Source organism: Haliotis asinina, chromosome 13, assembly GCF_037392515.1.
Source record: "Haliotis asinina isolate JCU_RB_2024 chromosome 13, JCU_Hal_asi_v2, whole genome shotgun sequence".
Classification (NCBI taxonomy): Eukaryota; Metazoa; Mollusca; class Gastropoda; order Lepetellida; family Haliotidae; genus Haliotis; species Haliotis asinina.
The window spans coordinates 55551158-55575288 of record NC_090292.1 but is presented as its reverse complement, the minus strand read 5'-3'; the positions used below and the strand labels follow the sequence as shown (position 1 = coordinate 55575288).

General features: G+C 42.9%; 1 protein-coding gene across 12 annotated transcripts in view; it reads left to right on the top strand.

Moving 5' to 3' along the window:
- LOC137260490 (tight junction protein ZO-1-like) overlaps positions 1 to 23160 on the top strand; it is a 127578-nt gene extending 104418 nt beyond the window's left edge. For all 12 annotated transcript variants that reach the window (XM_067798156.1, XM_067798167.1, XM_067798165.1 and 9 more), the window contains 18 exons: positions 359 to 454; positions 999 to 1078; positions 1205 to 1412; positions 1575 to 1672; positions 1935 to 2165; positions 2291 to 2354; positions 3482 to 3628; positions 3768 to 3913; positions 4249 to 4475; positions 4627 to 4791; positions 5272 to 5655; positions 11521 to 11748; positions 15167 to 15325; positions 15944 to 16285; positions 18603 to 18703; positions 19071 to 19181; positions 19436 to 19579; positions 20070 to 23160. In XM_067798156.1, the coding sequence (XP_067654257.1) occupies positions 359 to 454; positions 999 to 1078; positions 1205 to 1412; positions 1575 to 1672; positions 1935 to 2165; positions 2291 to 2354; positions 3482 to 3628; positions 3768 to 3913; positions 4249 to 4475; positions 4627 to 4791; positions 5272 to 5655; positions 11521 to 11748; positions 15167 to 15325; positions 15944 to 16285; positions 18603 to 18703; positions 19071 to 19181; positions 19436 to 19579; positions 20070 to 20173 (3035 nt within the window). In that variant the 3' untranslated portion in view covers positions 20174 to 23160. The remainder of the gene's footprint in view (positions 1 to 358; positions 455 to 998; positions 1079 to 1204; positions 1413 to 1574; positions 1673 to 1934; positions 2166 to 2290; positions 2355 to 3481; positions 3629 to 3767; positions 3914 to 4248; positions 4476 to 4626; positions 4792 to 5271; positions 5656 to 11520; positions 11749 to 15166; positions 15326 to 15943; positions 16286 to 18602; positions 18704 to 19070; positions 19182 to 19435; positions 19580 to 20069) is intronic.
- Positions 23161 to 24131: the final 971 nt, after the last annotated feature.

The window sequence follows — 24131 nt, the reverse complement described above, 5'->3', positions numbered from 1 at the left end:
GTTGGAGCTGTGTGGACAAAATCAAAATAGGTGTTCAAATATTGAAGCAAAATGGTGGTAACTGTTATCAATAATTGGAACTAATATGTCACATTTCATTTTTAGTGAATCAATATGAATCAATAGAAATTGTTGCAGGCCTAAATATCACCTGTTGTTGTGTTGAAACTTTCATCAAAAGCATTTTCACAGGATGTGTTAGATACAGAATACACTGAGATTTATCCAGCAAGGGAACTTGTAGCAAATGATGCTGAGCGTTCCATACACCCTGTTGTTACTGCTATAGAAGTTCCTCCTCAAACTGCTGATGTTGATGCTATGACTGTGTGTGTAATGCTGTGGTGTATTGTTACAGCGGGGTTCATGCGTCCGGTGGTGATATTTGGGTCCATCGCAGACATTGCAAGGGAGAGGCTGCTGTCTGACTTCCCTGACAAGTTTGAATCTCCACGTAAGTCGGACAACAATGTCAACACGTAATACCTGGTCATTTGCACTTCATGGCTCTATCTTTTTCCCCTGATTGTAACTGAACAAGATGACTGTAACAATGTGTAACAACGTCCTCCCTAACTGTAACAATGCCCTCTCCCTGACTGTAACAACGTATGTCCACCCTGACTGTAACATTGTCCTCTCCCTGACTGGAACAGTGTCCTCCCTGACTGTAACAATGTCCTCCCTGACTATAACAACATGTCCTCCCTGACTGTAACAACGTATGTCCACCCCGACTGTAACATTGTCCTCTCCTGACTGGAACAGTGTCCTCCCTGACTGTAACAACGTACGTCCTCCCCGACTGTAACATTGTCCTCTCCCTGACTGGAACAGTGTCCTCCCTGACTGTAACAACGTACGTCCTCCCTGACTGTAACAATGTCCTCCCTGACTATAACAACATGTCCTCCCTGACTGTAACAACGTACGTCCTCCCCGACTGTAACAATGTCCTCTCCCTGACTGTAACAATGTACAACTTCCATCTGTTGCAGAGTCTGACTTGGCTCAAGATGATGACAGGAAGAAGTCTGGCATCATCCGACTTGGCGCCATCAGGGAGGCCATCACCAAGGTAATGATCCTCATCCTGTCAGGAGTGATCTATTTATGGCTAATACCAATGTGTCACCTGACATAGTGTAAGTGTTGAGGTTGATATGAGTTATCTCTGACGCCTATCTCAATCTTCCATTGACAGCGGAAACACTGCCTTTTGGACGTCACTCCGCACCACGTGGACCGCCTCAACTACGCCCAGTATTACCCTATTACTGTGAACCTGAAGGCTGAAAGCAAGCAGGCAGTCAAGGACCTGCGCTCTCGCTGGAAGGCACCTGCCAAGAACCATAAGAAAATCTATGAACATAATGAAAAACTGGAGAAGATGTACTCCCACTTGTTTACTGGTGAGTCTAAAGTTGGCATGTTTAGCAGATATAGTGAATGAAAGGTGCTTTTGTTACATGTTTAGGAGAGAGTTTTTCTGTGGAGGTACTGCCCTTTTTTTGTGCTGATATTTGATGGGAGAGTTATTCAATGAAGGTACTGACATAATTCTGTGTCTGCAGGCACCATCACACATGGCAGCTCAGACATGTGGTACACCAAGCTGTGTGAACTGATCATCTACCAGCAACGCCAGAACATTTGGATGAGTGACAAGAAGGTAGGAGCACTTACTCTGGGCACAGAACACACAAACATCCTTTGCATCTTGCTGAAAACCAACATGTCTGTGTGTGTTTTGCTGAAGTCTCATGCTTCTCAGGACATATCACAGAGCACACAAACATCTCTGGACATCTCACAGAAAACACAAACATCTCTGGACATCTCACAGAACACACAAACATCTGTGGATATCCCATAGAACACACACAAACATCTCTGGTCTCTGTCTTTCTTCAACCACCATGTTTTATCTTCAGCCTGATGAAGACATCAGTGAAGACTTCCTGTTCCCGATGCCTGCCCGTCTCAGCTACGCCTCACCGGAGAGTGAGATGGACCTCCACCGACCGTATGATGATTTTGATGTGTCTCCAATACAGAAGAAACGACTGGTGAGATCATCCTCAGACCCAAGTGTCAACACGGCGGAACATGGCATTCCAGGAATTCCACCGTACCCTGACCCCCCCAGCTACCACAACCAGAGGGTGAGTCTCAGGGCAACTTAGTCCTTGTATGGATTAGAAGGATTGACTTCAGTTCTAGATGAAACCACACATATTGTGACTGTTTAGTCCGAGAAGGACTGACAACCCTGTTTTGAATGTTTCAGTTTTCGCCACAAGATCGCTATGCAAGGGGATCTGACCCGAGACAGGCTGGCAGGCCTCAAGACAGTGAGTACAAAATACCATTCAGCTGCTCACCACATAGTATGCTGATGCAATGAGGATAAACAAAATATAGGACAACCAAGACCTGGCAGAGATCTTTCTCTTCCCACTGAGGTTACTCCTGTCACATCTTCCTACGTAACCTCTGTTCTAATACGGCCCTTTCATGGTGCAAGTGTTCAAGACTAGCGATTGGTGGCGTTCAGATTTAGTTGTCCAATCAGAGACAATGTTTCAAGAGTGATCATTCAAATGATCTCGGTAATTTCCAAATGCACCGGGAAAACTTGCCACTACCAGTTTTTGTTTCTACAAACATATCATGGCGACTGATCCCTGCCCTCTCTATTCCCAGTTTCTGATTTTCAGTTAAACATGAAATACCGAATCTTTCCTTCGCACGTTGATGAACCAACTCTATGGGGGCCGCCATATTGGAGTTAAATCTATTTAACGCATGTTCTGATTGGATAGTAACAAGGGAGATAATTCGAGTTGCAAGTTTTTGCCGCAAGGGGATTTCTCAATGACCGGGAAATATGGCCGTATTAGAACAGAGGTTGCATAGGAAGATATGACAGGAGTAACCTCTGTGGGAAGAGAATGGGCAGAGATAGACGCCACTGCTATAGGCCTGGGACAGGTCCATATTTTCTACTCTGGCACCTCACCCCCTTTTACCCTGCCCAGGTGTTAGGTCATGTTCATTTCTACCAGAGAATTTGTAAGAAATGAAATATTCTTCAGTCTGGAGGCTAAAATTTCATTTTTTTAAAATATCTTAACATTGTATTATATTCAAAAGAAACAACTGTAAGTTATGTCTAAATCGTCAAAGAGAACACATCCTTTTAAACGTGAAAGAATATCACATTAGATCGTTTAATCAATCAGTCACATGATCATGACGGGTCTGGGTATTGAGATGGGTACCCAGGTGCAACTCATTACCTATCTGTCCTGGGTACCCGGGTACCTGTCCCAGTCCCACACTGTCTTTATAAGGATTAGCTACCTGGTCAGTTTGTGTAATTCTATTTCAAATAGATATTGTGTAACCAGATCTAGAGGTATTTCTCATTCTGTCTGAGCGATGTAGCAGTGTGTTGATGGAGACTGTGTTGTTACAGACGAGTGGCATGGGACACAGCCAGAGGACCGGTACTACCCGTCTTACTACGCCCAGAGTCCTCCACTGCCTCATCACAACCGCTCAAGTATAGATCCCTACGCCACTCTCACCCCCAGTGAACGCCTCCGCAACCGAATAGCATCAGGTGAGAGTGTTCTCTGTGACACCCTGTTGTTCTCAGCAGTGATTATGTGAAAGCATGTGAAACACACCTTGGCCTGCTCCAAGACTATATTATGTGTAATCCTGACTGGACCTAACGAGATGATGTTGTTGTGTTGCAGATCAACAGTATCAATTGTACGATGAGTACAGCCCCCACCGCTATGACTCTGGCGGGGACGTGTACCGTGCAGAACCAAGCATTCCAAAACAGTCATCTCCCCATCATTCTCCTCACATGGGCCAGGGGGCGCCAACAGAACAACGGGTAAGCCATACCACCTTTTTCTCTTTAGCCAAACTCCAGCAACGTCATGGCGGGGGACATGGGCTTCAGACATCTACCCATGTGGGGATTCAAACCCGGGTCTTCGTCGTGATGAGCGAACACTTCAACACTAGGCTACCCAACTTTACAAGGACCTGGTCTCATTTGTTACTCAAACTGTTCTGAACAGTTTCTTGCCAGGATATTTTACAGAACTGAAACTCATGAACTGATGGGAACTTGGTGTACAATATCAAATCCCTGAGAACAGCAACTCTCCTGTTGTCTCCCCACCCTCCAGTACATGTTCTGACATTGTCCCTCCTCTGTGACAGGCTCACAATGATTCCTCCTCCCACTCTTCCGACTCATACAGTAAGTACGTGAACCACCCCTCCAACAAGCACGACGACACCAAACTGAGGGAGAAGCTTGGGGGTGTGACGGGGAGGGAGAGAAGCCCGGGTCACGACCCCTACCGCTTCACACGCAGCACTGCAAACCCCGTCAACACCAGCAACGTCAACAAGGCCAAGATCTCTGACCTCGCTGCCAAGTACAGGTGAGCAGGCAGTGTTATACCGAATACAGATTATCTGTGAACACCATTGTATCTGTGGTACCATGGACATTTTCTTTTGAGCGTTATCGTATAATTTTACAGTGAAATCTGTCTGACATTATGAGTGTCTGCACCATGATTGATGTTGTAGGAAAGATGAGGGTCCTGGGTCACCCCAGGGGCGGATGGAGTCACACACTCTCCCCCACCAGAAGAGGAAGGAGCCCCCTCCAGTACCAGCCAAGACCTTCAACATGAAGGAACGGGGCATTGAGCCAGACGAACAGAAGATCCGCAACTATGAGAACTCCAACAGGTCAGAGAAACATACTTCTTTCCTCGTATCTCACAATGTAGCTGTGGCATCCGACTCTGACTGTATTGTCCAACTCTGGCATCTGACTCTGTAGCATCTGACTGTGTGGCATGTGAATCTGTAGCATCTGACTCTGTAGCATCTGACTGTAGCATCTGACTCTGTGGCATGTGAATCTGTAGCATCTGACTCTGTAGCATCTGACTAGCATCTGCCTTTGACTGTTGCATCTGACTGTAGCATCTGCTTCTGCAGCATCTGACTGTAGCATCTGACTCTGCAGCATCTGACTCTGTAGCATCTGACTCTGTAGCATCTGACTGTAGCATGTGAATCAGTAGCATCTGACTCTGTAGCATCTGACTCTTTAGCATGTGAATCTGTAGCATCTGACTCTGTAGCATCTGACTGTAGCATCTGACTCTGTAGCATGTGAATCTGTAGCATCTGACCGTAGCATCTGACTGTTTGTTACTCCAGGCACTACAACTACAGTGAAGTGAACATCCCTGGGCAGAGAGGAGGTGGTGACCGCTACCTAGAACCAGACCAGTATGGCCCAGTAGACCCGAGACAAGACACGCCCTATGAGTACGTTGCAATCCGGAATCACTCTGCCCCGCCGCGGGATCTGCGGCATCGCTCTGACAACCAGCTCGACAGGGTGGACAACCACCTCGACAGGGTGCATTCTGACCACTACAGCAACCGACAGAGGGAACACTCATACGACCATGCAAAGGCATTCGCTAATCAGATGTACATGGACCATCGAGAAATTGAGAGGTTACGTGCTGCAAAGCATGGTGGGAAGGCCCCTGGTGGTGAGCGGGAACACTACATGTCGCCGGACACACGACCAAGGTGAGGCCGTGATGCTGTGGTGATAAAGTTCTGTGTCACTCACTCACTCAATCACTCAACACTGGGAGCCTAGATTCTCATTCTGGAATATAATTTTAGAATGTCAAATTGTAAATATTTTCAAGACATATAGAGGAATGAAATTCCTTGTTGATGCTGACACTGGTGTGAATGTTTCCCCAAGCTGACACAATCCTGCACACAGGAGACAAGCTACTGGGATCACTCCACACCAGATGTTGCAGCAGTTGTCAGTGCTATAGGCTGTTGAAGTATTGTTACTGTTTGTTATAACTTATATACCAGCACGGGCTGATGGTACGCTGTATAGTAATGTGGACAATTATCTTACACTGGGAGTGTGTGTAGAGTTGTGTATGTCAGTATCACACTCTGTTTGTCTGTAGACAGATCGTTGTGGCGAATATTACTGAACTACTATATGGCATTTTATTTGTTATAATATCAATTTCTGATAGATCTGGGGGTGGACAAGCGTCTGACTTTCTGCCACACCCTTAGACTAGGTGACACATCCACTGCATCCTACTTAGGCTCTAGGACACGCCCAGTCAACACCCTGAGTCAAGGGACACGCCCACCCAACACCCTCAGTCAAGGGACACACCCACCCAACACCCTGAGTCAAGGGACACACCCACCCAACACCCCGAGTCAAGGGACACGCCCACCCAACACCCTGAATCAAGGGACACACCCACCCAACACCCCAAGTCAAAGGACATGCCCACCCAATACCCCAGATAGAGGGACACATGCACTGCCACACCTAGACTGGGTGACACAGTGACCCCTACACCCAAGACCCCCTACATCTGAGATAAAGGGACACATGAACTGCCACACACCTAGGCTAGGGGACCTGTCTCAGTAGCAGAAAGTTGAGATTGATAGTTCTGTTGCTAGCTAACATCACACTGCCAGATACCATGTCATACTCTAGATCAGCACTTCTCACATAACATCATCATCATTCAAACATCAGATCTCATTGTCTACCTGTACAAATGTACAAAGATCCTTTAATCATCTCACTGACATCTACATATATACACACATCTGTCATCCCATAGTTCTGTATTCAGTTTTGAGTCTGGTACTGAAGGACCTGCCTATCATCTAAGTGATTGCCGCTCAAACACAGTCACCATGACAGCATGAAACCAAGAGTTGTTGAATGTGCCAGTTGCATGAGATAGTGCTTGATGTTTATATACCTTGTTGAAACTAACACCTTGTTTGTCATAACACAAGGTTGGGATGCCTGTCTAATGCCAGATTGTACATAATGTCACATAACACTTATGAGTACATGTGGAAGCAAACTGTTTATGACATTGTAAACAACACTGTCTAGTAATCGTACACGGTGAGGGGGGCGTGGAGGGTGGGGTTTTTTTGACATTATATACAACACTGCTTGTACACAGGTTTTTTTTTATGACATTGTATACAACACTGTTTGTACACAGGGGGATTATATGACATTGATCACAACACTGTTTGTACACAGGGGTTTTCTATGACATTCTATACAACAATGACTAGTAATTGTAAAAGCGGATATGTGTAAAAATGACCAGTGCTTGTAGATTGGCTAAACCGTTGAAACCTGACCCTAATTCAGCATTTTACATCATTCTGCCATAATATCTTGACAGCAATTCCCAGAGTGGACAAGTTGGTCTTTCAGCATGAAATGACCACAGTTAATTGTACCAAACCGACCTCTGTGTACTCATTAGATTTTGACTGACATAATAACAGCCATTCATTTAAGTTATGGAACAAAACGTCCATTTTGAAACCCAAGGTGTTCCATGTGAACTGTGATAGCAGCTCGTTTGCATGTTTGTTCAGGACTCGACACTCATCAACCCTGTTTCCAGCATGTCATTTAGTTGTGAATAACTTTGTGTATTTATTGTTATATACAGATGTAGATTCCAGCTGATATTATCTCCTCGCATGTCACATATCTACTCCACATGCATGACCAGAAATAAAGCTCCAATCTGACTCCAGCATGTTTGTCGTTTTTCTGCCAAGCCTTGCATGGATTCTTGTGTATACTGCCCGTAGTTTACAGAACCACCTGGGAAAGAGTTTTCTTATCTTATCCTCTTTAGAGTTTTTTACTCTTATAATTTGTTAGTGAATTGGTTTTTTTCTGCTTTGTTACAAAATCTTGACCAAAATTCCCCCATAAGACAACATGCTGGTCAGAATGTGTGCTGTAGTAGTGAGCACCTCACCCTGTGTCATCGTAGGTTACAGCGTGGGCACGTTACAACACTGCAGGCCTAGGCTGAGCTTGAAGCAAGTATCTGTATAGAGCATCTGTATAGAGCATCTGTATAGAGCATCTGTATAGAGCATCTGAGAGCATCTGTATAGAGCATCTGTATAGAGCATCTGAGAGCATCTGTATAGAGCATCTGTATAGAGCATCTGTATAGAGTATCTGTATAGAGCATCTGTATAGAGCATCTGTATAGAGTATCTGTATAGAGCATCTGTATGGAGCATCTGTATAGAGCATCTGTATAGAGTATAGAGCATCTGTATGGAGCATCTGTATAGAGCATCTGTATAGAGCATCTGTATGGAGCATCTGTATAGAGCATCTGTATGGAGCATCTGTATAGAGCATCTGTATAGAGCATCTGTATAGAGCATCTGTATAGAGCATCTGTATGGAGCATCTGTATAGAGCATCTGTATAGAGCATCTGTATGGAGCATCTGTATAGAGCATCTGTATAGAGCATCTGTGGAACCAAAATAGCATGACTTAGCAGAACTGAAGCATGAGTGTAACTTGCCTCAACAGTTGGAGCAAGATGGCTTCACTGCATGTAGAGTACAGTATGTCCCATGTATCAGTATAATCAGACTGTCAGCCTGACACAGGGAGGGGTATTGCATGACAGAAACAGAAGCACAGCTGGGATTATAGTAACGCATAATACATGGTGGTGTATTGGTGAACTGCAAGTAAAGGTCAATGTTAGTATACAAACTGAAGTTACAGTGTAACTCAACAATGGGGTGCAGGTAGATGTATCACTCAATAAGTGGACACAGATGATCTTTAGCAATCAACATAATGAGAGAACACTCGAACACATGTCAGTCTCTAAACACCTACCTCCCATACAGTCCTTCTCTAAACACCTACACCCCATACAGTACTTCTCTAAACACCTACACCCCATACAGTACTTCTCTAAACACCTTCACCCCATACGGTCCTTCTCTAAACACCTACACCCCATTCAGTCCTTCTCTAAACACCTACACCCCATACAGTACTTTTCTAAACACCTTCACCCCATATGGTCCTTCTCTAAACACCTACACCCCATTCAGTCCTTCTCTAAACACCTACACCTCATACGGTCCTTCTCTAAACACCTACACCCCATACAGTCCTTCTCTAAACACCTACACCCCATTCAGTCCTTCTCTAAACACCTACACCCCATACGGTCCTTCTCTAAACACCTACACCCCATACAATCCTTCTCTAAACACCTACACCCCATACAGTCCTTCTCTAAACACCTACACCCCATACGGTCCTTCTCTAAACACCTACACCCCAGGCAGTCCTTCTCTAAACACCTACACCCCATACAGTCCTTCTCTAAACACATACACCCCAAACATTCCTTCTCTAAACAACTTCACCCCAGGCAGTCCTTCTCTAAACACCTACACCCCATACAGTCCTTCTAAACACCTACACCCCATACGGTCCTTCTCTAAACACCTACACCCCATACAGTACTTCTCTAAACACCTAAACCCCATACAGTCCTTCTCTAAACACCTACACCCCATACAGTCATTTGTATGTATTTGTCTGAGAAATGAGTCGTGAGTACCAATATTTAGTCAAAGTTTGCCTGTCCAGCATTGTGCCTGGATCTGTTGTGGTAGGTATGTCGGCCAGCAGTTGATTAGGGAATCGTTCCTCAAAGCGATCATAATAAGTCTATGTTAACGTATGGGATCTTAGTGTGAGAATTACGATCTTAGCTCTATGTTAAAGTATGGGATCTTAGTATGACAATTATGATCTTAGCGCTATTTTAAAGTATGGGATCGTAGTATGGGAATTACAATCTTAGCGCTATGATCACTTTGAGGAACAAGGTGCAGGACATGGAGTCCTACATAGACTTGTATTCATCAGTTATCAGGTGGAAACAATGTCATCAAGATGCATTCACTGATACGTTTCTCTAAACATATATAGTATTCCCAGAAATTATTGAGAATCATGTTGCGTCATGTAACTCATTACGTTTATTAACTTCTGGCGTTTTACTTACATAAACATGTTAAAACATCATCCTTTTACAGTCTCAGTCTTGTTTTAGTACTTTGTTAGACCTCCTCGCTCAGCAATGCATGCCTGAATACGCCTAGGCACACTACCCAGCAAAGTCTGTAGGTAATCGTGTGACAGGGTATCCCAATATTGGACCACCTCGGCCTTCATATCTTCAATATTTCTCAGTCCCTTTCGGTTTATTCTTTTCCTTCATGACTCCCCACACATTCTCAATTGGATTTAGGTCTGGGCTGTAACTGGGCCAGTCTAAAACTTGAACATTTTCGCCCGACAACCACTGTTTTGTGTATCGCGCAGTGTGTTTTGGGTCATTATCATGCTGGAAAATCCAATCATCTTCATACAATGTTTGTGCTGTCGGAAGAAGGTGACCATTTAGAATGTCAACGTATCTTTCTTTTGTCAAGTTTCCCGTGAAAACACACAATGGCGTCACTCCGCGAGCCGATATGCCACCCCACATGTGAAACTTCGGGCTGTTTTGGTCGCTGGTAGATAGGTTTGACAGTATCTTTGGACCAAATTTTCACACAATTAGGGAAAAGCCAAACAGAACTTTCATCCGAAAAGAAAACATTATCCCAATCTTGATTTTCATGAGCCTGACACCAGTTTAAACGTTTTTCCTTTTGTGCATCTTTCATCAACGGCGAGGGAATTCCACGTTTTTTCACCCAATTAAGTCTCTGTAATTCCTGCCCAACTGTTTCATTGCATACCTGAGGACTTCCTCTGCTAATCATTTCATTTCTGATGTTCTCAACACTTTGCAATTTGCCCCTACTCACAATCTGCCCAAGTCTTCGGCGATCCGCAACACTGAATTTCCTAGGCCGACCTGCCCCTGCTTTGTGCTCTATCCCGGTTCCTGTTTGAATATACTTCAAAGTTCTGTAAACTGTAGACAGAGGAATACCATGTCTACAAGCTAACACTTTAGCATCAGCCTCACCCCTTTCAAAATCATCTAGAATGAGCTTTCTTTTCTCTCTTGCTGTAAATTCTGCCATGTCAACACAGGAAGCCGTCTGCCCAGACAAGGGAGATAACTCTTGACGTAATGAGCTGCCTTCTAAGCCTTCAAGAGTTGTCTCCCTTATTTAGTGTGCTTAGTGCATAGTGAAAGCCCTTTTTCCAATCTTAGCATCATTAGAAAAAAAACAAAGATTTTCTCAATAATTTCTGGGAACACTGTACATTTATGTAGTTTCATTCACATCACATCACATGGGACCCACATCACCAAATGATCACCTTCCCTCAGCAAGAACCCTCTAGACTAACACACTGCTTCCCTATCCTCTATAAACTAAAACACCCACTTCGAATCCTGCAACATTCTCATCCACAGCTTTTGGCTGGTTTATAGCAATACAAAGCAATGTTCACTGACTTAAGTGTATCCTACTTGCCATCCCAAAGCTTCATAGGAGTCCCGTACAATATGCGTGTGTGTTTCATGTGACAGTGTTTGACTTTCAGGACAGATGAGGCGGAACTAGAAGAAAGATCATTACAAAATACTCGTATACGAGCTAGGTCCGAGCCTGGTTTAGCAGATTTAGCCAATCCCACCTCCAAGTCCCAGAAACATATAAGCTGGGCTCTGGACAGTAGAAAGGAGAACTTTGAGTCCTACAAGCGACTCATCACCCCGGGCTTCTACGGCTCGCGGAGATCCATCTCCAGCTCTCAGGAGCTGCTCCAGGGGTAACTTGCTACTTCGGGGGCAGGGCACACCAAACTATAACCAGCCTCTACATGTTCAGTCATGAGATGCAACAGAATACTCAGGGATTGTTGAACAGCTCCATAGATGTGGCAGGGACAAGACCTGCTCTTGACTTCTTAAATAGACTCTTTCATACCTGTCAGTACCAGCATTGATATGCTGTTAACCTGTTTCTAAATCCCTTGCTTGTATGTTACTGGGCAAGGCAGAACCTTAGATGTATTCTGTTGCTCTCTTGGACTGCACTCAAGCTCTGCTGCTGTTGAATGTTCTGCTGTCTTGGAGGAACATTGAGCAGTGAAGACTGCTGCATCTGTAACCATTATTACATTTGCTGCTTACAAGCTGGTCTTGTTTCATCTGCACTGACGGCACACTGCAGCACCAACGTCTTCAACAACGTGGTGCAGGTGGGACCTTGACCTTACTGCTGTGTGCACTGCTTCCTTCTCACTGCTTGTTCAATTTCACATGACCCACTTAAATATGTGACGGGACACTGATGAACGTCTTGGCTGGCAGGCAGCGCTTACCTTGTCTAATTACTTATTTGATCAGCAATATGGTTCTGTGGCTGTGATCATCATAATTCTGTCCTCACCTGATTAGTGTTTGATTGATCTGGTAATTCAGAGACCACGCCATTGTTGACCTGAGGATTATCATAGTCTTGGTCTTGGGTATGAGCAAGGTGTGAGGATTATCTTGGTCTTTGGGTATGAGCAAGATGTGAGGATTGTCTTGGTCTTGGGTATGAGCAAGATGTGAGGATTGTCTTGGTCTTGGGTATGAGCAAGATGTGAGGATTATCTTGGTCTTGGGTATGAGCAAGATGTGAGGATTGTCTTGGTCTTAGGTATGTGCAAGATGTGAGGATTATCTTTGTCTTGGGTATGAGCAAGATGTGATGATTGTCTTTGTCTTGGGTATGTGCAAGATGTGAGGATTATCTTTGTCTTGGGTATGAACAAGATGTGATGATTATCTTTGTCTTGGGTATGAGCAAGATGTGATGATTTTCTTGGTCTTGGGTATGAACAAGTTGTGAGGATTATCTTGGTCTTGGGTATGAACAAGATGTGATGATTGTCTTGGTCTTGGGTATGAGCAAGATGTGATGATTGTCTTGGTCTTGGGTATGTGCAAGATGTGAGGATTATCTTGGTCTTGGGTATGAGCAAGATGTGAGGATTATATTGGTCTTGGGTGTGGACAAGATGTGAGGATTATCTTGGTCTTGGATATGAGCAAGATGTGATGATTATCTTTGTCTTGGATATGAGCAAGATGTGATGATTATCTTTGTCTTGGGTATGAACAAAATGTGAGTATTATCTTGGTCTTGAGTATGAGCAAGATGTGATGATTATCTTTGTCTTGGGTATGAGCAAGATGTGAGGATTTTCTTGGTCTTGGGTATGAACAAGTTGTGAGGATTATCTTTGTCTTGAGTATGAACAAAATGTGAGTATTATCTTGGTCTTGGGTATGAACAAGATGTGAGGATTATCTTGGTCTTGGGTATGAACACGATGTGAGGATTATCTTGGTCTTGGGTATGAGCAAGATGTGATGATTATCTTTGTCTTGGGTATGAGCAAGATGTGAGGATTATCATAGTCTTGGGTATGAACAAGATGTGAGGATTATCATAGTCTTGAGTATGAGCAAGTTGTGAGGATTATCGTAGTCTTGGGTATGAACAAGATGTGAGGATTGTCTTGGCCTTGGGTATTAGCAAGTTGTGAGGATTATTGTAGTCTTGGTTATGAGCAAGATGTGAGGATTGTCTTGGCCTTGGGTATGAGCAAGTTGTGAGGATTATCGTAGTCTTGGATATGAGCAAGATGTGAGGATTTTCTTGGTCTTGGGTATGAACAAGATGTGAGGATTATCTTGGTCTTGAGTATGAACAAAATGTGAGGATTATCTTGGTCTTGGGTATGAGGAAGATGTGAAGATTATTTAGCTCTTCTGCTCTAAATATTATATAGCTCTTTGGTCTCAAGAGTATGTAGATGTTTGATCTGAAGATTATATATCTCTGATGTTATCTTTGATATTAGGATTATCTTGTTTTCTTGGGTTATGCTTCTGATGTGAGAACTCTTCTTTTCCATTGCTTTTCTAGTCTGAGGATTATCAACGTTTTCTAGTGAGAGGATTATCTAGCTCTTCTTGTCAAACAGGAACAGCAATTTTCAGTAAATTTACATATTTTTAAACTCAAATCTATTGATCCTGGACCATGTGAGGTGTCTGCGGCCCTCAGACCCAGAGCTGACTTTCTGCGGAAATGACTTTAACCTGTTGCCATCCCTGTTCAAAGGATTATCTAGCTCATCTGGACACAGGATTATCTAGTTCTTCTCGCCTGAGAATTATTCAGTTCTTCTTGCCTGATGATTGTACAAGTGTTTTCACCAGAGGATTGCACAGCTGACTTGGGAGACCAAGGATGTCTCAATATGTAGATATGTGGACAAATCGTAACAGTAAAATAAGATATTAAAGTTTGTTGAAATTTGTTCTTGACGTGACACTTGAATATAACTAACAGGTGTGTTGTGAGACTGAATGTTCAAGGTTGTTGTATTATCACATGAAGGACTGTGGTAAACATAAACTGACAATGGCTGAGAAGAACAGAGTGTTCTTGTATATCCTGGCATGGTGTACAGGCCGATATATACGTATATATACTATATGGATAACTATACAGTATACAGATGTAGCTATGTACTAACTCCATGCATGCAGGTGTAGAGGTAGCCCGGGATCTCATCCACCAGTAGAGTGCAGATAAACCTTGTACTGTTGTATACAGATGTATGTTATCTTATCTCTTGACTTGAGTATTCTGCTGTACTGTTGTATACAGATGTTATCTAATCTCTTGACTTGAGTATTCTGCTGTAACTGTATACACCGAGAAGCTGCCTCATCAGCTGGTTTTGCCAAGCTTCCTATTTTTCTTCTAAAAGTGACATTCATTTGACACAAATAGCAGTTATTTTTCTAATTTGTGATTGGAAGAATTATCTCCCTTTATTGAAAGATGATCCCATTTTCATTAAAGAATTGTCTTCCTTGTTAAATGATCAAACCTATGCTGGTTGTTACCTACCTTTATATCTGTTTTCATAATGTACAATATTACAAATTGCCTGTCCTTATTCAAGGATTGTGCCAGTGTTTTAAATGAATTGCCTCCCTTTGATATAGATGGATTGCCTACTCCTTTTATTGCATTGCCTTTTTATTGGATTTTCTCCCCTTGTCTTTAATGGATTTTTCTCTAATAGTTATGCATGGATTTCTTCTCTTTTGTTACAAATAGATTACCTCCCCTTGTTGCAGCAGGATTGTCATACATGTTATTTATATACTCTACAGAGACCGAAGTCAGGAGAAACCCCTACCCCCACCACCACCTGCTCCCCCAGAGCAGCGGAGCAGCGCCTTCGAGACATACCGCAAACCAACATCCTCATCTCCTCCAAGCCCCAGCAAACCTGCGGCCAATATGGCGAGGATCATCTCCGAGAGTGTAAAGTGAGTTGTTGGGGGGATGGCTGTAGACTTTCTGCTTTAGTATAGCTGTGTCTCCCAGTGTCTGCTTGGTTGGTTCCATTCAACATAGGAGCTTACCCAATCAGTTTCAAAAGATAGAGCCAAATGTTTTTCATGCTTTTCATTTTCATTTTTTCCTTCATTTCCTATTACTGTATTTCTCTAGTCTCCTGACTAGTGATGTAAGCATCAACCTTTAGCATTCCTAAGTAATGTGTTATTATTTGTAAGTGATCTCACTGATTTGCTTTTACAGATAGTTTCTATTTATTTTCAATAATTGTTGTAACTGTTGAATTGTGTAAGATATTGTCTCAGAGGTAGGCCATAAGGCAACTCACTTTCCAGTGAAGCCGTAACTCATTACAGTAACTGTAGAGATTGTTTAACTAACCTGGTGTGATTCTTGGCTTGCTACTAACCTGCCCTGTCAAATTACCATGGTTACCAGGCTTGCTAACTAGTGCTGTGTGTGAGGTTGCTCTGTATCGTTAGGGGATAGCTTGTGGATCTCCCTCAGGTTGCTAGGGATCGTAGGCTTGCCTTGTTTGCCATCTCTCATGTATTTACTCTGTGTCTTTCTTCTCTACTCTGCTTCAGGAAGGGACCCACTTCCCGACCTCCCCCTCCCTCTCTCCCCCCTCCTCCTCCACCCCCTCCCCTCCTTCCTCAAACAACACCCCCCACCGTCAAACACCCCCCTCCACCACTCCCTCCCCCTCCAAACTTCAACTCTTACAATGGGAAAGCTGCTGATACCGACAAACACCAAAGCGAGGCTAAGGATAATCAGAATGAGGCTAAGGGCAATGGGAATGAGGCTAGAGATATTGAGAGTGAGGCTAGTGTGAATGAAAGCGAGGCTAACTCAGATAGGTCAGGTGACACGGATGGTGGTGGTACGTCGGACAGCGTTTCGACCCCGGAAACGGTAATATTGGGGTAAGACACTCACTCACTCTCACTCAAAAATCTCTTGAAGCACATGCGTAGCTAGAACCATTTATCTACGACCAGAATATATTAAATACCTTCTCACCATTTAGATTGGCACGTCTGTAAAGAGAGATGACATTGCCTAGAAGAGACCTTGACATGACCTAGGCCTCGATATGAGCTAGAAATGAACTATATTGTGAAATAGCATACATTGCACAAGTACTTATATCAAAACTAGTGTGCAGATAGTTGTGTGAAACACTTTGTGTAACACAATGTGTCACTATAGTAGTGTGTAGAAGTGCAGCCGTGTGTGTACTGATGCTATATGTGTTTTGAACAGTGGTGTTTACTACACTAGCCTGTAAGAGGGCATCTTTGTGGTAGCTACAACGGCGTGTAACAGATAAACATTGTGTAAGCTACAATAGCCTGTAACAGTGAATCTTTGTGTCAGCTACAAGAGCCTGTAACAGTGCATCATTGTGTAAGCTACAATATCCTGTAACAGTGCATCATTGTGGTTGCTACAATAGCCTGTAGCTGTGCATCATTGTGTAAGCTACAATAGCCTGTAACAGTGAATCTTTGTGTCAGCTACAATAGCCTGTAACAGTGCATCATTGTGTAAACTACAATAGCCTGTAACAGGGCAGAATTGTGTAAGCTACAATAGCCTGTAACAGTGCAATATTGTTAGCTACAATAGCCCATAACAGGACATCATTGTGCTAGCTGCAATAGCTTGTAATAGTTCATCATTGTGTATACAACAATAGCCTGTAACAAGGCATCATTGTGTAAACAACAATAGCCTGTAACAAGGCATCATTGTGGTAGGTAAAATTGCCTGTAACAATGCATCATTGTGTTACCTGCAATAGTCTGTATAAGTGCAGCTTTGTGTGAGCAACAATAGCCTGTAAAACGGCATTGTTGTGTTAGCTACAAGTGTCTGTAATATTGCATTGTTGTGATAGCTACAACAGCCTGTAATAGTGCATCATTGTGCTAGATACAATGGCCTGTAACAGTGAAACATTGTGTAAGCTACAAAACAATGTTGTGTTACCTGCGATTGCCTGTAACAGTGCATTATTTTGTCAGTTACAATAGCCTGTAACAGTACATCATTGTATCAGCTACAATAGCCTGCACCAGTACATCATTGTATGAGCTAAAGTAGCCTGCACCAGTACATCAATGTATCAGCTATAATAGCCTGCACCAGTATATCATTATATCAGCTACAACAGACTACACCAGTACAACATTGTATCAGCTACAACAGCCTGCACTAGTACTACATTGTATCAGCTACAACAGCCTGCACCAGTACAACATTGTATCAGCTACAACAGCCTGCACTAGTACTACATTGTATCAGCTACAACAGCCTGCACCAGTACAACATTGTATCAGCTACAACAGCCTGCACTAGTACTACATTGTATCAGCTACAACAGCCTGCACCAGTACTACATTGTATCAGCTACAATAACCTGCACCAGTACAACATTGTATCAGCTACAACAGCCTGCACTAGTACTACATTGTATCAGCTACAACAGCCTGCACCAGTACAACATTGTATCAGCTACAACAGCCTGCACTAGTACTACATTGTATCAGCTACAACAGCCTGCACTAGTACTACATTGTATCAGCTACAACAGCCTGCACCAGTACATCATTATATCAGCTACAACAGCCTGCACCAGTACATCAATGTACCAGCTACAATAACCTGCACCAGTACAACATTGTATCCTCTACAACAGCCTACACCAGTACATCATTGTATCAGGTACAACAGCATGCATCAGTACAACATTGTATCAGCTACAATAGCCTCAACCAGTGCAACATTGTATCCTCTACAACAGCCTGCACCAGTACATCATTGTATCAGGTACAACAGCCTGCATCAGTACAACATTGCATCAGCTACAATAACCTGAACCAGTACAACATTGTATCAGGTACAACAGCCTGCACCAGTACATCATTGTATCAGGTACAATAACCTGAACCAGTACAACATTGTATCAGGTACAACAGCCTGCACCAGTACAACATTGCATCAGCTACAATAACCTGAACCAGTACAACATTGTATCCTCTACAACAGCCTGCACCAGTACATCATTGTATCAGGTACAACAGCCTGCATCAGTACAACATTGCATCAGCTACAATAACCTGAACCAGTACAACATTGTATCAGGTACAACAGCCTGCACCAAGTGCCAGCAAGTCTAAGATATGTATTTTGTGACATTCAGATAGTTGCTGATCTTGTGGAGAACTCTGTTTTCAGGAGTGACTTCCACCAAGACGTGGATGAACGGCACACAGTGGTGGCCACGGCCAGGGGAGTTTTTGATGCTGACGGTGGGGTGCTGGAATCCAGGGAAACAGGTATACAATCTTTAAATTGTCCACTCATGGACTCTACTTCCAAGTCAACATGTGACATGTGAAAAACATATTTCTTGAGACAGGCTTCCGATTTCTGACAGTCTGTATGTTTAAAGTCAACTCATCTTCATGTGAAGTGTGGTCTATTTCATATTCTTTGGTGTTGTATGCTTCTTCTTTGCTTTTTTTCTTGCCAGATTTAATCACATTCTCAAACGTGTTTAAACATATTCTTTAAATCTGCAAACAATTTAAATTCGTGTTTTACATCCTTGAATACAATTGTATTATTTTCATCCTCAAACACATTTGGACACATATCTGTGTTGGATGTGAGTTTACTGATCTGTTCCTATGTGTGACACAGGGGTGAGCATTGTGATACCCAAGGGAGCTATTCACGAAGGAATAAAGCAGGAGATTTACTTCAAGGTGTGTCGAGACAACAGTATACTGCCGCCCTTGGACAAAGATAAAGGTAAATCAATCATCTCTTGTTTGTCTGATGGTTCTTTGTCTTCAGCTGACTACAGGATGTAGCTTCCGTTGCTTGTGTGTAAAGACAACGTTTTGGGTGTGTCTCCATATCCCATTAATTCATGCTTACAGAGTATCACTTACTGGATCTCCTGTCCTAGACTTGAGACACTACTGTCATATGGCCTAGGATATTGCTGGAATATTGCGAAAAACACACTCATGCACGCTTGTCTGTGTTTCTGTTTCCTCCAGGTGAGACTCTCCTCAGCCCCCTAGTGATGTGTGGCCCTCATGGACTCAAGTTTAACACCCCGGTAGAGTTGAGACTCCCTCACTGCGCCTCGGTCAACCCAGAGAGTTGGTCCTTCGCGCTCAAGTCCAGCGACTCACCCTCAGGTGAGCATCTCATATTATCTGTGTTGTCATCTCAGCTTTGTTGAAAGTTATGTTGGCTAAAATTTTTGTTCACCTTCACTGAATATAAATCTCAGAGTGTTGTCTTTTTCAGTTTTGTTTAATCTTAAAGTGGTGCTAAATCTAAAAGTGTTGTTGATCTTGTGGTTGTTTAATCTATAAGTCATGTTTTTTTGACAAACATCTTATGGTGACGTTTGTCTCGTCAAAGCATCTTATGTTTTGTGCATGGCTCAAGATATTTCAAAGATGTTTTTGTATTATGATATGTTGTATCTCAAATCATTTAAATATATTGAATATTCCAGCTATTGTTTATTTTAAAATGTTGGTTTCAAAATGTTGCTTTGGTCAAAGTCATCTTTTTAACAAACATCTCAAAGTCCAGTTGTTTTCTAAAAGCATCACATATTTTTAGTAATCCTGAAGATGTTACATATTTCAAAGATATTTTTGTTTATCTGATTTTCAGGTCAGCCAACCAAGTGGCAGAACATGTCGCTGGCGGGGATAGAGGGTGTGACCCAGGGCCATGTCAGTAAGAACAGTGTGTCAGTACTTGTAGACCATTTCTGACACATCAAGCCTTGTTGACTGCCAACACTAGGCATCTGTGTCTCATGCTATAGTGCTTTCTCTCATGGAGTCTCCACAGAAACTGCAGACGTGTGTGTGGCTGAAGACACGTTTAGCTCATGTGTCAGTGGTGAAGGTCATAATCTATGTGATTGTGTTGGTGTAGGACAGTGCGGACACAGACACATGCATCAAACAAGTGGAGATCTGTATCAGTCAGTGCGTACTGACTACCATGTTCAAACAGAAGAACAAACCTTTCTTGAAGACAGAAACATGAATGTCTGGTATATATGACTACAGATGATTTTACACAAACTGTTGCTAAGATGGACAAATGAGTTTCCTTCGTATCATGTCAGATGTTGTGAGTGTTTCCTAACTGATGAATCAGACAAGGTCTGTGATATATCTGATCACAGACAATATTGATTCTCTTTGTGGCAGGAGAAGGTCTGTGACACATCAGACTACACATCAGTCAAAATACAAAGACCAGAGACCGGGTATGTAATGTATCTGGTCTTACAAAGTTGTGGCAGACCACAAGACCTCGTCAGAGGGATTTGTGACACACCGCAGGACCTGGTGTGAGAGAGTTGTGACAGACCAAGAGACTCGGTCTGAGAGACAGACAATGTGTCACTAATGACAAAGGTCAGCAGATATCCTGTTCTGTCATTGAAGACTTTAAGTGTGAGAAAGGTCTCCTCGAGACAACCTGTATCTGGTGTACTGAGAGACAATGGCAACAATCTCAGTGTTTTATATCAAAAGCATTTTCCAGCTGTTTTAACTATATTGACTATACATAGATACCATGATATTTAGTCCAGCCCCAATATGTGATGTTCATCTGTGTTGTTCATTGTTATCATCCCAAGGTTGTGCACTGTGTTGTGAGTGAGGAACAACAGTGTTGTTCGTTGTCTGATCCCCAGGTCATGTGCTACATGTCAGTATTATTGTTGTTGAACCGTGTTACGACATCTCTCGCCCACATTCACCATCTCCATACAAAATATGATTTGCAGTTTGTTGAGTCGTAATTCAAAGACCTGAAAATATTCAGTAAATGTGAGGCATGATGTTTAGAGAAAATACAGAACTAGACAGGGTTTCCAGTCAGGTTGACAGGATTCGTTTGGCAGATCATGAATTTGAGCGAGAGATGCATGTTTTATACCTTGATATCTTTTTAGTGCTATCTTGATGCTGAAAATGAAAACACTAGCAGTCAGTGCTGCTAGATGTGGAATGTCTGTACTGTACATAGCCCTTCTCTGTATTTACACCGTAGACTGCACTCGTCGTTGTCACTGACACTGTAGTCCAGAAATTCAGGCCTTGATCCGTGTACCAGGAATTCACTTTACATTCTGTATATCCTCACTGTAGCCAGACTCGTATTTGTAGTCCAGAAGTTCATTCCTCGATTCACGTACCAGGAATTCACTTTACATTCTGTGTATCCTCACTGTAGCTAGACTCGTATTTGTAGTCCAGAAGTTCATCATCCTTTCTGCATGTGTCAGTATCATGACCTATTATATCTGCACTGAGGTCATCACTACTGGTCAGTGTGTCCAGTAGGCCCCACAGCTGACTTGTCAGTCAATATGTATCATAGCATACAGATCAGAAATCAGACTGGGGGTCCAAGCATTTAATGATGTCAGCATAAATAGCCATCTTGTCCGGCAACAACATTTCCCCCTCCATCCCTGAAGACCGTCACAGTGATCTGTCAGTGTCAGTTGCATTGTTTCCTTTCTGTAGAAGTAGTTGAGCAGTGAAGTAGTCTGCATATCTGTGCAAGCTGTATTCGTCTTTTTCACCATCTTCTTTTGTGTGTCTTCTGTCCTTTCCATCTCTGGTTTGTCTTGTCTCTCGCTGGCAGCATCTACTGTGAACTATGCCACAAAAGGCGACACGTCAGTTATGTTAACTGTTTCAGTGTCTGGTCTTTTCATGACAAGCCTAGACTTAAGCTTGTGTCATTCTCCATGGCAATTTGCAGAAGTCAGGAATTACAATCTGTACAACTTGCATAACACATTCCTCAACTGACACAAGCGTATGATAAAATACTCAGTGATTGTGTTTACTACCGGGAGAAGGTTTACAGTGAGCATGTTAGACTAACTGTGCAGGAGATCAAATCCGACCCAACAAGATGTCCACCCTGAGCCTGCAGCAGGGGCTCTTGGACTACCATATCGTATACAATCTACTTATATTTTATTGATCATTTTTTGTACAAGGTTGTGATTATGTCCATTTTATTAGACACATCAAAATTTTCGTTTGATTTTAGCTTGTTCCTCAGCTACGCCTACCTGGGTAGTTGTGTACAACCACTTTCCGCTGTGTTCAGAGACAGTTGTCTCCCCTGGTATATCTTCAAATAGAGTTATCTCTCCTGATTGATAAGTTGTCCCTTCATGTATAGTTATTTCCCTTTATATATAGGTATCTCCCGATTTATACGTGCCTCTTTTTGATGCACTTTTCCCTTAATATACAGTTATCTCCCTTGATTTTGCGTATCTTCTCTCGATGCAGACATTGCCCTTCATATACTGTTGTCTTACTGACTGGTAATTCTTCAGCCCATCAGCATTCGACTAACGCCCTGTATTGCCCTATCTAGGATTATTTATCTCCCCTTAAGGTGCAGTCACCTCCCCTGAATAACCATTCTCCTTCTTTGGAAAATATCTACTGTTATTCATAGGGTAAAATCGGCCCTCGGAACATCAGGGGAGACAACTGCTGTGTATTTAGGTCCATGCATGTAACTTGAGACATACCCTAATGATATTACTTTCCACCAAGCTGAGGTAAGGGAGACAACTGCTGGGGGTATACAGCCATGCTAATTAGTGGGGGCTACCCAGCTCTGAGATTATCGAACGCGATCAGGACAATAAGACGTTCAAAACGAAAGCCTGAAGAACTAAAACAAGAGAATAAAAAAATCAAATCATGACTTTCGTCTGTATAATTTAGCAGTGGTCCGATCTCACAGGAGTGATTGTCACTTCATTCATAGTGACTGACTAAGTCGATAAATCTTTCTTTCACAATCTACCTCGTTATTGGACTCTGAAACATGGTTTGACAGACAAAACCCACCAGGGAATTCCTGTAATCTTATTCATGTACTAGTGGACACAATTCCTGACGTCACAACTGACTACGAGTTACACGTGTTAAGCACGTGCTTACCTTTCAACAATGTTCTCATTGGACGATTCATTTTCATTCTTCCTGATTGTCAAATTCACCTGAAATATTCCAACAATATCAGGTCGAGTGCCACCAGAAATTAGCTTCACACATTGTAACCATGATCGGGATCGAACCCAGGTCTGCCACGTGACGAGCGACCGCTTTAACCACCAGCCTAGCCATGGCACGAGGATACCGATATATACTGAACATCATTGAAAACGCACCACCTGTAAATTTTGAAATAAGGCTATAGAATCTTTTGGAAATGGAAAATTAATGGTGGGAATTTTGATAATAACACACTAGATCGTAAATAACGCTCTACAGTAAAAAACGGATCGTTCGAACACATCATCGAACACATCACATGAAAACAACAAAATTCATGCACATCACACACGAAGGGCACAAATTGCATGCAGAAAGCATGCTGTTCAGGGGTATAAATGACCTTCGGCACAAAACCGTTCTCATTTTCGCAGTACTTTCGTAAGTAAAGTTTTTTCGCCATGCCAAGATTGTCACCAGAGGAACGAGAACAGGCCTTGGGTATGTTGCAGGTCGGCGCTTCAAGCAGAAACATTGCACGACGATTTGGGTGTCATCATTCGACCATTCTGAGGCTTGCTAACAGATACCAACAAACAGGAACCAGCAGGGACCGGCAACGCCCAGGTCAGGCACGTGTTACCACCCCTCGTCAAGATCGAGACATTGTACG